Consider the following 13706-nt stretch of genomic DNA (forward strand, 5'->3'; position numbering starts at 1 on the left):
TCTATGGAGGGAATGATTTAGATAGATATTTAATTTCAATAAAATATAGTTCTTTGTCTTATAAAGAAGAAATTGATTTAAATATTTTCCTTTAGATGTTGTGGAAGAATTCATATGACTGTGTCAATTTCTGAATATGATCCACTCATTCCTATGTTTAAAAATCTTAGAATTACAGAATTAGAAATGTCAAAGCTAGTTGCAGTCTTGTAATATAATAGAAAATAACTTTATTATTAAAATTTTAATTTCTTACCAAAATCTCTGACTCGTATTTAACATTTCCATATTAAAAACCTCTGTTCAAAAAGCTTTGTTAAGAATTGTGTTTTAGACTACAAAAGGTTGCTATGATGAACTAATGATGGTAAGAAATTCTCAGCAAAGAATTCAAATTCTGTCCTCATTTTTTACAAAAAATAGGAAGCTGTGATGCACAGAACAAAGGAAGAAATGATGTCCTCTTATTCTTTACTAATAAAATGGATTGAAATATTACTCTCCCATCTCTCTCTTTTGTTGTGGTAGCTTTTTTTCCGCGAGGGTATTGTTTGGAAATGCCTGCATTCAATGTTTTCCCACCAAGGGAAACCTCAGTACAGAAGAGGAAGACTGCCTTGTACATCTTGTGCAATGATCTAATAGTGGTCTTTTCCAAAGAGACAGAGAGAACTTCTGGCTACTCTGCCCCTAAGTGCCTCGTAGGTAGGACCTGTATCGTCTCAGTAAAATACTTCCCAAACACTTAGACAAGCATTTAGTTGCTTGTTGGCAGTATCTGGTGGATTTTTGAGAAAAATGTCCTTTGAAGAGGGACAGGATGTGTCTCCTGAGAAATAAAACTTTATGGTCTAGCATTTCCTATCAAAATATTCCCTGCATGAATGAGTGAAATTGGGAACCTGTTTTTTTGGATTTGCCATGTGTTGTCACGGCTGTGACTAAAGAGAGAGAGGAGGGTACTCTTTAGATTAAATTCTCTAGATTGTAATTATACAGGTTTAATAGCTTTCATTTACATTTACATGGCCATTTACGTCTCAGTATTTTGAGATTCGTGCTCAGTGAGAAGGAGATCACAAACTGCTAATCACAATGATTTTGAGGCTGTTGCTTATGACATCATAAACATCCCCCTAAAAAGAGAGGGTGACCCTAACCATCCTTCATTGCTCACAGGTCATGGCGAGTGGTGAGGGGACAAGGGCAGTTACCTGCTGAATGCAGCTCTCTGAATTAGTGTGTGTGTAAAGCAAATGATCATTCTGTCTCTGAGTGGCTGTTCACAGAAATCCCACTTTGGTGATTAGCCAGCAAACTTTGAGAAATTAATATTTGGTGTTCTAGTCAGCTAACCTCTTGAACAACCACTCAACCTGAATATCAAACATAAACATATAAACGCTGGTAGGAGGAACTACTGGGTAGTGAATATACACAGGCAGCTGCAGACAGTTTACCTGTTAAGACATCCTGTCATGACTGCTTGGGAAAATGAAGCATAAGGTGACTTGAAGGAGTCAGTCCATTGCTATTGTAAGACATTTGAATTTGTAGATCCACAAGGAAAGTCCAGGAGTTGGGACAGGAATGAGGGAAAAGGCCAGGAGTCAGTGAGGAAATTCTTTAACTTTAGGTGTGTCATTTTGTCCTGGAAATAATAAAAGGTAATGTTTTCCTAATCTTCAAAAGGTAGAATCACATCTCCCGGGAGCTGAATGAGAGTTAGGTGGAAAATACTGATAACTGTATGTTTATTAACATAAATGTTGGCACTGGCACTATTAAGGATGCATTTTGGATGAGATCTCAGTATTTATGAAAAATGCTAAAACAATTTTTATAAAGACTAGATCTCACAAGAATAGTGTGAAGAGTATCTTGCTTCATAATAAAGAATTTAAAAATATAATGCAAAATTTAAGATCAAAAAGCATGATAAGAAATAAAGTCCTAAAAAAAATTTTTTTATGGGCTCAATGTAATCATTAATCCCTTTTGACACCTAGAAATGTGAAGATAGTGGAAATTGGATAAGTTGGGTCTTGTATTCCTGGATATTCATTAATTACTACTCATCTAACTAACTAATACCTTGGTTGAGTCATTCCTTTATTAAATAGCCAATGCAGTAAGTCAGAGACTGTTCTGATGTTCCCAGTGATGTTATCAGCACATAGTTATATCAAATAAATTAGAAATTGTAATGGAAATAGAGAAGCATAGAAATGAGTCAGACATGTAGCAGTGCCTTATTTACCCTTGCTAATATCTGCTATATAAAAATCACAAGATATTTCTAGTCTCAAAGTCTTTTTCTGGATTTGACCTTTATTTGACCATGACCATTGCTAAGTTAAAAAACAGTTTTCCTGAATTTCTAAGAGGGAATGTATGCATGGCTCTTGGTGCTCTGAAGGCAGTGATAATCACTGAAAAAGACATGGGGTTTTGGCTTTTATAAAACTAGACTCACCTCAGGAATATTCTGCTTGTGTGATGGAGATACAGGTAGCAACTCTTAGAAAGTTTGGTGCAGTATTTGCGATGTATAGGAGTATAAATAATAGTAGTGACTTCTGAAGAAATCTGAATGAGAGACTTGTCACAACAATGCAGTTACACTCAAATAGTCAAAAATCAGCAGAAACATCAATATACTTAAAACAGCAGCTTGCACATTCCATACATTTGATTTTCAGTATTTGTGTCAACAGAAACACACTTATATACTGCTGCCAGATGTCCTTCCAGACTATCAAAAATAATGTCTTAGTTTAAATATTAGGAATAGATATGGTCAGTGAAGGAGGTTACTGACTTAGAAAATATTGCAGTAAACTATGCCATAAACTTGAATATGGTCTTGCCATAAACTATGAATATACTGAACAAATTTTGATCACATCTGACCAGAATCTAGAGGCAGAAACAGAGGGTGTAGATGAATAAAACTATTCTGTGGAATTAATAAATCTTTCAAGTTAAAAATTAGCTGAAATGTTACCTTCTTGGAACAAACTCATTCCAGTCAGTGGTTTTGTGAGATTTTAGAAACCTGGCCAGAAAATAAATCCTCCCCTTCCTGCCATTTGCAAGCTCAATAGTTTTTGTTAATTCTTAGCCACTGTAACATAAAACCTCATCACACAGCCAAGCTCCAGGCTTCTCATGGATCATCACCTAAGAAGAAAAAGTTCTGTAAAAAGTGATTATTTTGAGGTACCAGCAGATCAATGACTCCCAATTAAGGTGTCTGCTCTAAAGCAGCAGGCAAGAGTAGAAGTGCCTTCCCTTGTTTCACTGGCTTGGATTACCTCTGAAAATCAGAGTAAATGGGCAGGAAAATTCTTCTGGGTGACACCAAGGGAGGAAGGAAAAATGCACACCATGAATGCACTCTCTAAGCCAGTTATGGACATGTTCTTTACCTTCTCAAACCCAGACCTTCATGAGATAGGTCTTCTCTCATAGAGACTAAATGATTGTCATCTTTCAAGTACTTGTCTTTTTTTGATCATCTGTTAAATATTTGTGTTTTGCTGACACGAAGTTCCTTTCTTTGTGAGTTTAGGCACCATAATACTGTCTCACAACTTGAACAGCAGTAACTTGAATGGCAAATGAGCATTAAAAAGTTCAGAGAGTAATTTTGTTTAGTTACTTTAAAAAAAACACAACAAACTGTGTGAGTTAATTTAGAATTTGAATGCTTATTACAATATCCTGGAAGTATAGAGGATTCCTGGGAGCAAAAAGTCTTGAATTGAGATTGTGAATGCCTGTAGATTATGACAGCTGGGAGGAATGACTTGTGGTTCAAGTAATTAACTGCACCTCTTCAGATGTTTGAAGAGCTGGCTGTAAGGAAATTCAGTGTAAGAATACTATCCCACACATGAAAATACTTCATAAATATTCTTGAACCATGCAGAGACAAAAAAAGAGCCATCTGAATACATAATAGATGATTGTTTTCACAAAACATAGATTATTTCCATAAATTAACTGGAAAGCTCTATGGAAATTAACATTCATTGTAACCTGAAAGTAGTGAGCTAATGCATGGTATTGAGGAAAGAGAATGGAACAAACCCCTAGACAGGCTCAGAGAAGAAGGGAAATGGGGATTGGACTCTGACAAACAAGAAAGAGATGCTCTCAAGAATGTGATACAATATATGATATAGCTGAGATAACAATATACTATTCATTTCTGTTCTTGGTATTATACTGGAGAGAGAATAGAATCATCTTCAGAGTAAGTTGTGTAACTCAGAACATTAATTTGCACTTTCCCTGCTGTTTTCCCTACAGACTTTCACTTGTAAATGTGTCCATGCTCATCTTCCACCTGTGGAGGCATTCAAGTTTATACACTTTTTCTCCATTTTAATTAGGCTGAAAGGCTAAACCAGGAAAAAACTTTTAGGAATGAATACAAGTTCTTGTGCTGGTTTTTGGATATGAACAGTTTTCCCCTCTGCCCCCACAGTGAGTATACTGGAGTATGCAAGAACATGGGAGGGGAAAAAGCCAGGGCAACTGACCCAAACTGTGCAAAGGGATATTCCATAAACATGATGTCATATTCAAAGACTTCAGGAAAGGAGGAAGATAGGGGACATTTGTTCTTATTGAATTTGTCTTACCAAGTAACCATTATGTGTGCTAAGGCTCTTCCCAGAAAGTGGCTAAACATCTGCCTGCCAGTGGGAAGCAGTAAATGAATTCCTTAATTCAATTTTCTTGCATGTGCAGCTTTGTTTCACTTATTAAACTGTCTTCATCTTGGCTCCCTCATTTTCAGCTTCTGATCTTGCAATTCTTTGCCCCATTCTCCTTGGCCAGGGCAGGGTGGGACAACCAACTGGGTACTTAGTTGCTGGTCAACCTACCACATGTTCTATCATCAATATTGTGATTATTTGGAGAAGGAATTGCAAAGTCAGATTTTTTTTTCCTTTTTTGCAGATGTCATTCTGTGGTACGAAATACCACAGAATATTCTAAAACACAAAAAAAATTCTAAAAGTACATAAAAACTGTAAAAGTTATCCAACACCAGTGAGTTTCTTGTATTTGAATCAAAGTAAATCTATAGAGGAGAGAGAAGAAATGTTTTGCTTAATTGCATTTGGAGATCTCACTTTTTGTTACTCTGCTCATGTTGTTGGGTCTGTGTGCTGTTACTTCCTGTGTGCTACGGACTTTCTGCAAGAGGATATTTTGGGATGGTGACCTCCAACAGAAAGCCATAGGACTCTAACTCACAGAAAGACCTTTTATCATCCCAACAGATGCCCAGGACTTTGTCAAGTCAGAGCTGCACTTTGCCACAGCAGATGCATTTGAATGCTCTTGAATGGCAAAAGGAAAAACATCGTCCAGTCATGGGGTATAAGTGAAAACCAAATGAAAGGTTCTGAAGGAATAAACTTTTTGGAGATTATTGAAAAGATAGGGTACACTGCACATCTTGTTTAGTATAACATAAATAGAATTAGTTTTATACTAATTATGTCTGGAAAACTCATGGTTAGGATATTCCTGGGTATCATCACAGAATAATGCTGTGAGAATAATTGCAAGGATTGCAACTTACACTTCAGAGCTAAAAGGAAATGCAGAAAAAATAACTATACTTGTAAATAATCTGATTCTCTAATTTTAAAAAAATCCATGTTTAGTAATTGGAAGTTCGTCTTCTGTTCCCACACATCTAAACTGGACAGAAAACCTACTGGTCTCTGTCAGATATTCCAGACATAAACATTCCTGGTGTAGTTTTGCTTAATCTAGATAGTTCAACAAGAACAAGTGAGTTCTGAGAAAGCCCAAACAAAAAAATATGGATCAAATATATTTTTCTGTCATATAGTTTCCTGCAGATGCACAGAAAATAAGTTGTGTATCATGCAGAATCTAGGAATTTAAATTTGTATCTAGAAGGTTTTAAATTTTGTTGTCATCATACATCAAGTTGTACATGTGAAAGAATGCAAAAAAGCAAAGCTTTTCATTTTTAAGGTTTAATAGCATTTTATTTGACATTATTAAAGCAAATATCCATTTAAAGCAATATAATGCATACTTCAGAGACTACAAGCAATGAACTTATTTGGAAAGATTTACTTTCAAACTGTCAACAGTCAAGGCAAACTGAATTTACTGAAAGCAGAGGAAAAAAATCAGTAAGCCAAGACTGAAATGCAATTTTTAGTATAATGACAAGTAGCCACCAAATAAAGAGCAGTAGAAGAATTACACATTTAATTTGTTACATGTGCCACATATTTCTCTTCTACCATAGTAGGAAAAACATCTTACTTGATGTCACAGAGAAGAGCCACTCCTCTCAGAATCCAGTGGTCTGGAGACTTTGCTGTCTTTAAAAATACCTCTGTAATAAAGTTCAAATCTGTCCTCTTGGGCTTCTTGTAAAGAGGACAAACATAGAGCTTGGATTCTTTAGGTCTGGTTGAATCAACAGCAAACATATGGAGCACAGGCAGCTGGACAAAAAGAATCTTTGGTGTAGATTCAACGAGTATGCTTCGTCGCTTGTCCCAGCCTGCACCTTCCAAGTAGAGCCCATAGATATATACTCCTTCCTGTGTGAAGAGTCAGCAGATACATCACAACATATTAAGCACAATAATTGTCTTAAACCGTTAAAAGAAATATATGTTTTATAGCAAAAAATATCTGACAGTATAGTTTGAAGATCTTCAAACTATTTCATTTTAAACTATAATATAATCCTTTTTCAGAAGATAATGCTACTGAAATGGAGGGCAGCAAAAGTTGTTTAATAAAGTCTATATACTACAAAGTTTCATGTAAACTTTCCTATAAATTCCAAAAATCAACAGGTGTACAGTGAAACAGTTTTTTTAATGAAATATTTTTCTAACTTAATTAAAATCTTCATAATTAGTCTTTGGTTTCTATGCTAAGCAAAAACATTAAGGTGAAGACAGTAGTAACTTTTTCCTCTAACAATCAAAAAAAACCTGAGTGATGCATAATATAAATTAAATAGCAAAATTAATACTGAAACATCTTTGCATGTCATACATACAGAAGGAGATGATGTGATTTCCTCTTTGGTTAGCTTTAGCACATTATTATGCACTGCAACTTTATCTAAAGCCCAGTCTTTATGTGCTCGAGTTGCTTCTTGTTTCATTGCAGTCAGGAATCCTTGAGAAATCAAGCCAGACATTTAGTATTTATCTCAGATGATAAAATAAAATATTGCTCAGTTATTAGCGTGGTTCTGCACTGAACTTATAGACAGATAATCAGAGTTCTATTAAAAATGAGCATCCTGACTAATGATAGCAAACTTTGCTCTGGGAACAAAATAGGAACAAGTGACAAAATGGCATAGTGTGCATTACACAGAGAAAAACATTTTTAAATGGCACTTACTTTTTTCTTCTATTAAATTACTCTATTAAGAAATATTTGGTCATGACACTGACTTACAAATGGTCGTAAGGCAATCAGCTACAGGATCCATGATTAAGGTGTCTTTCAAGAAAGAATTTCAAGGCAAACAAGTTATCCATTGTGTGAGCTGATGTTTATGTAAAGGCAACTTAGCTAAAAGGTGGGAGTGTTTTAAATGAAAGAAGTAGAATGGATTTCATTGATGGAAAACAGAAAATATGTGTCTGAATATGAAAATAAAATAACTGTGAGTATGGGGAATCCAGTTAATGCAGGGCCTATGAAGAATGAGACGTGTACATTTTGTTAGGGGAAGAGAGGGTGTCAGACAGAAATGAAAGTAGAGGATGACATAACTGAGCAGTCAGTTAGGTGACTTTTTTGAGTATTGTTTTGAACAGACTTTACAGAAGTTTGAAATAAGAAAGGTTTGAGATGCAAATGGCTGAATAGTAAAAGCACAGATGACGGAGCAGCAAAGAGGTTTGAATGCGTTACAAAGGAAAAAGCTACAAAACCAGAAACAGTAGTACCAAATACCTGGTTGTTTCTCTGTGTGGCAGAAGATAACAAGGAAGTCATCAAAAACTCATTATCTGCTGTTTTAAGCTATGACATAGAGAACTGCTTGGAACTGAGAGTCATAGAGATCGAGACGAAGAAAGAGCAGTTAACATAGAGAACGGCACACTTAACAGTGAATTTCCTGGTGAGCGTATTACAAATATAGTGTGATATTACGAACATACTCACCTCACCCCACCCACAGCACACATTTTGCACTTAGCAAACCTCTTTCTAGCTGCAGGACTACTTTTGGGGTGTTTTAACACAGAGGTTGAAGCAATAATAAAGTTCAAGACCATCTGGATCTAGGTTTGATGCCTGTTAGGCCAGATGTTTTCATTTGTCAAAAGAATGTGGTCCATTATCTTTTACACCGCTGTGAGTGCTGCTTTTGAATCACCAGATATCAGTATGCTTATCAGCTGTGCCACTTAGGATATAAATGGAGTGATGCTTTGACTGGCATCCCAGTACCATCTTTTAATAATAAACTGGATGCATTCCAAGCACCTCAGATGTTTCTGAAAGTGACTCTAAAATAGACTGTGGTATTAGTACTTTTCAGAGTTCTGGCAGTAGGAGGGCCAGTAATAACAGAAGGATCACAAAGCAAAGGTAACTCATATAACATTCAAGAATTTCAGAGGTTAATTCTAATTAAAAAACAAAATAAAACAAAACAAACAAAAAACCCCACCAACACCTCATAGGTGTCACACAGAAGTTTCTCATGAGAATTTTGTATGGGTAGTTGTGTAGGCTGAAGGAGATTCTCCTAGGAACACACATCTCTGAAGGTAATTGGGTTTTTTAGTCATGGAGATGGTTATAATTTGTTCTTCTTCCTCCTTCCTTTAAATGGTAAAAATATCAAGCTATAACAGATAGTGATAGATAATATTCACTTGTACTTCACAGCATATATTTGATGAATTTGAAGAAACTGTTCATTAAATAACCTGTGAAATGAATACATTGTAAAACTACATTTTGATGATTCTCTGTGAAAGACAAAGAACTGCCATAAATTCTGGTAAAATTGCACATTCATAGAATCATAGAACAGCCCACGTTGGAAGAGATACAGGAAGTTCACCTGGTCCAACCTTTCATGGGAAAGGGAAGACTAGATGAGATTATCTAGTTCTGTCCAATTACATCTTGAAGACCTCCAGAAATGGGGACTTTACCATGTCTCTGATGAGGTTGTTGCAGTGAGTGATTGCTCTTACTGTACTGTAAAAAGTCATTTTGTTGCTACTGTAACATCTTGCTCTAGATTAAAGCTCTACCATACTTGCAACTTACAGTTTGCAATGAGTTAAACAGTTTCAAACCAGAGAAAAATAGTATTTTCTTTAAAAGCTGTATCATTATCATTAAGTATACTTTCGTTAGAAGTTGTATAATATCATGCTACAATATGTCAGCAAGACAATCTATTTTATTTATTAACCGTATGTTTTCCTTCTTATAACATAAAACCTGGGGAGTTTGGATCAGACTAAAAGATCAGAGAACCACAGAATCACAGAGAATGGTTTGGGCTGAAAGGGGCCTTAAGAGTCAGCAGGTTCCAACTCCTCTGCTGTGGGCAGGGTCACACACACACATGCACACACATGCACACAAAAAAAAATAGAATTATAGAATTACACTAGACCAAGTCCAAACACTTAGACACTGCTAGGAATGGGGCACCCACACGTCTTTGGGCAATCTGTTCCAATGCCTTAACCCCTTACGGTAAAGAATTCTTCACATACATCATATCAGTTCTAAACCTAACTGTTTTCAGTTTAAATCTGTCCTCCCTTATTTTATCACTAAATGCAATTGCAAAAAGTCCCTCTCCAGCTCTCCTGTAGCCCCCTCTAGGTACTGGAAGGTTCTATCAAGGTCAACCCAGAGCCTTTTGCCCCAGGCTGAATGGCCCCAACTCTCTCTTCCTGCCACCATAAAAGAGGTGCTCCAGCCCTCTGATCTTCATGGCCCATCACTGCACTCACTCCAGCAGGTTCACATCCTTTCTGTGAGGGCCTCAGAGCTGGATGCAGCACTCCAGGTAGGCTCTCACCAGAGCTGAGCAGAGCAGAGGGGCAGAGCCACCTCCCCTGCCCTGCAGGCCACACTTCATTCGATGCAGCCCAGGCTAAGGTTGGCTTCCTGGGCTGTGAGTGCACATTGAACCGATTTTTCATCTTGGCTTCTGTGACACACTCTGGCACTATAACCATTAAATTACTACTCAGTACGTTACTACTCAAGTCTTTTCAGTAACCTTACCTTGCGGATTAAAGAATCCAGTTATCCAGAACACCTTTGGTCTTCCGTGAAATATCCAAGCAGATAATTGAGCATTTCTATCCAAAAGTTCAGTAAACCAGAAGCCAAGTGTGGAAGACTCCCAAGATACTCTTCTCCATACTTGAGGGATTCGAGCATCATACATGTTATCAAGTGCATCTCTTAAATTCTGAAAGAATTAAATAATATTCAAAGTAAATAAATCAATTTAATAGTTTAAAGCACAGCGTTCCATATATAGTACAAGTACTCTACTTGCCTCACTCATAACAATAGTTCCTTCTATGGCTAGTTTCAGATCATTCAAACTGGTGCGTACAACTGTGATCACCTTCTGCATGCGGTCAATTTCTTGACGAAGAAAAATGTTCATAGAGTTAAGTGCTCCCATTTTAACTAAACGAGCTTTTACCTAAATTATAAAAGCACAGAAGAAATTTAGTTAAGTCTAAATTGTTGAAATGCTGTTGTAGTATGCAACATCTTAACTTTTTGTGTGTTCAGAAAAGTAAATACTAGATTTCTATATCATTCAATTAAAGTTTACCCCATTAAAACTGCTGCAGTTTTTACTTTTTGTCTGATACTACCCAATTACTCATCATTTTGCTAGAACAGGACTTCACCCAGAAGGCCTTAGGAGCCTGCTATCACAAAATGTCGAGACTGATTTTTTTCTGTTTTCACAAGCAGCTTTGGAAGTCCAAGTGTAGTCTCCCTGACATATCTCCATGGCCAGTTGTTAGATGACTTGATTTGAGACAAAAAAAATCTTCGTATCAATTCATGATGGTAGCAATAAGGGTGTTGGTTCGTTACTTGAATCTGCTACTACTTAGATGATCTTTTATCCAATTTGGTGTTTCTGTTTTGGAATGTGTAGTGTGAAAACTCAACAGAGAGAACAGTAAAACAAGACTAAGATTAGCTTGCCTCATGAGGTATGTAATCTGGAGGAAGTTTCTCTAGCATCTCTTCAGCTAAATGATAAACAACTGATTCTCGAGTTTCTCCAGATCCTCCGCCACTTTCTTTAGGCTGTATGTTGGTAATAGTATCTAGAACATCAGCTGATGCATTTTTCTGGTATCTGAGAGGATGAGAAATATGTTATAAGTTACATGGAATTTTTTAATAGTTAATGATAACTTTGTAGAACACACAAAAACCAGTATGCCATGAAGTAAATCAAAACTCGCACAAAACTGTTTTCCTTTGCATCCTGCACCAACCGTATTATGCTGATCATGAAGGTTTGGTTTACCACAATTTTGAAGAATATGAACTTCCCTCTTCCCTGTTATACAATTGCTGTGTGTCAAATCCAGGGATAAGAAGGAGGTCTGCAAACTGAGATTGTGAGGTGGCAGAAAAACCTGTCATACTAGAGATTCTGAGGAAAGGGGAGGAAATGGCATATTCCTGCTTAAGATCTAAAGAGCTATTTGTTGAGAACAAGCAAGAGAAGTTTTGTAACAAGGAGGAGTATTTACCTCATTTAACTACTTCTTAAAAATCTAATGCAGAAGCAGGAAAGGGTGGAGGTATAACTCTGCAAGCTACCCCTTTAATAATTAGTAAATTCATTGTGCTTTGAGATGCTTCAGGATTAATGACAAGGCTGCTAGATTTACAGCACTGCAGGTAAAAAAACTTCTATTCCATAGTAAAGCATGGACAGTGCTAATGTAAATTAATGTTCTAAGTCAATACAAAAATGTGAATTAAATCTGTGTGGCATTGGATAATGAAAGATGGTAGACCACATCAGTCCTTCAACAGAAGAATTATAGGAGTATTTTTGTTACAGTGCTATCCAGTGGCATAGAGCTATGAGGGGAAATAAGAAAGAAAGCCTGAAGTAATGAAGTGTTTGCAATGCCTGCTTTTACCTTCTGGTATCAGCTACACAAGGAACATACATCAGTGAGCGATGTAGGACACACATTTATACTGATTCAAAGCTCAGATTTGCATGTCAGCTTTGTCAGCTTTACTTTTCAACTTTCATATGACACCCATATCCTTCTATAACTTTGTCATGCATAATACATATGCATTATACAACACATGAAACCAAGGATAGAAAGTGTGAACTCCTAACACCCTAAAGATGCTTTGGATACAATGTCACAGTGCTAGAGAAGCTAGATACCACAGTATTTCAGGGAAAAAAAAAAAAAAAAAAAAAAGGCAATTATAAAGATGATAAATCAGAAAATCAGAAGAAACAGTACTGGGAGTTTGCTTCTGAGAGGATATAATTTCTGCCTCTAAAAGTAGGAGTGATGGGGGCTTTCAAGGTTTTTCATAACCTTTGACTTTAGACTCAAAACTCTCAAGAGTTCTTTCAAATTATGGCCCCATTAAAAGAATGAAAGACTTATTCAATACTACGTATGAGCAGAAAAGATAAAATTTCTCTTGGACTCATGGCTTCATTGGTAATTTGGATGACATACTGTTACAACACATTGGTGGTTGTAACTTTTACTTTCTGTCTTGCTGATTTAAGAACTAGTGATTAGGGGGATGTGAACCTTCCTCTTCATACTGAAAGTACTATTCTTCAAATTCTGCTGTCAGACTATTTTATGTAGAAGGTGTAGGTTCCCTGATTATTACATCAATTAAATTATGGTAAATTACAGAATCTGAAAAATGGTCTCTCACAATCTAAAAAATAAATAGAAACTATTTTAAAAAGAAGGCAGTATGAAGTCTTGGGGGAAAAGGAGAGAACAGCTTTTGAAAAATACCATCAAAGGAACAGAATCAAAGGTTAGTGACATTCCTTTCTTCAATGACACAAGCTAGGAACATTCTGAAGAGGAGAAATTATGTGAATCTCATATAAATAACAATTACTGCCTGAACAAGACTTTTTTGCAAATAAAAATAGAAAAGACAAAATGATGTATCTCAATCCCTACATAATTAAAAATAATTTTCTAGTGTGGAAGTGAGATTAAAATACCAAGAAGAAACTTTATTTACATACCACTGGGACATATTCGACATAAAAACCACTGCGCAACAACATTTTTCTGGGCTTTGGAAAAACTCACTTTCCTTTAGATTACAAATAAAATGAAGTATAGATGCAAACAATAATGATAAAAAGATGACAGAAGTCTGTAGAGGAAGTACCATGCTCCTGAGAACAGAATCAGTTGCACGCGATGGGTCGACTCTCATCACATGTAGATATTTATGCGTAGATGTCTCCATTACAGCTTTTTGTCTAGATTGCCCAATTCAGCTCATGTATTTTAGATGTCTGCTTTGTGATGAGAGAAATTGCACTTTACGAAGATCAATTTTTCTCTATTACTGTTAAGGAAGTGTAGGTAACCATAAAGGAAGCAACATTA

At 36.2% G+C, this 13706-nt stretch overlaps 1 protein-coding gene across 1 annotated transcript in view; it reads right to left on the bottom strand.

Moving 5' to 3' along the window:
* Positions 1-6326: 6326 nt before the first annotated feature.
* Positions 6327-13706, bottom strand: part of DNAH8 (dynein axonemal heavy chain 8) — a 127279-nt gene continuing 119899 nt past the window's right edge. The window contains exons 88-92 of the mRNA XM_063390866.1: positions 11266-11422; positions 10592-10744; positions 10312-10501; positions 7085-7206; positions 6327-6614 (exon numbers count right to left, since the gene is read on the bottom strand). Coding sequence (XP_063246936.1) covers positions 6327-6614; positions 7085-7206; positions 10312-10501; positions 10592-10744; positions 11266-11422 — 910 coding nt within the window. The remainder of the gene's footprint in view (positions 6615-7084; positions 7207-10311; positions 10502-10591; positions 10745-11265; positions 11423-13706) is intronic.

The sequence above is a fragment of the Prinia subflava genome, chromosome 2, assembly GCF_021018805.1.
Source record: "Prinia subflava isolate CZ2003 ecotype Zambia chromosome 2, Cam_Psub_1.2, whole genome shotgun sequence".
Lineage (NCBI taxonomy): Eukaryota > Metazoa > Chordata > Aves > Passeriformes > Cisticolidae > Prinia > Prinia subflava.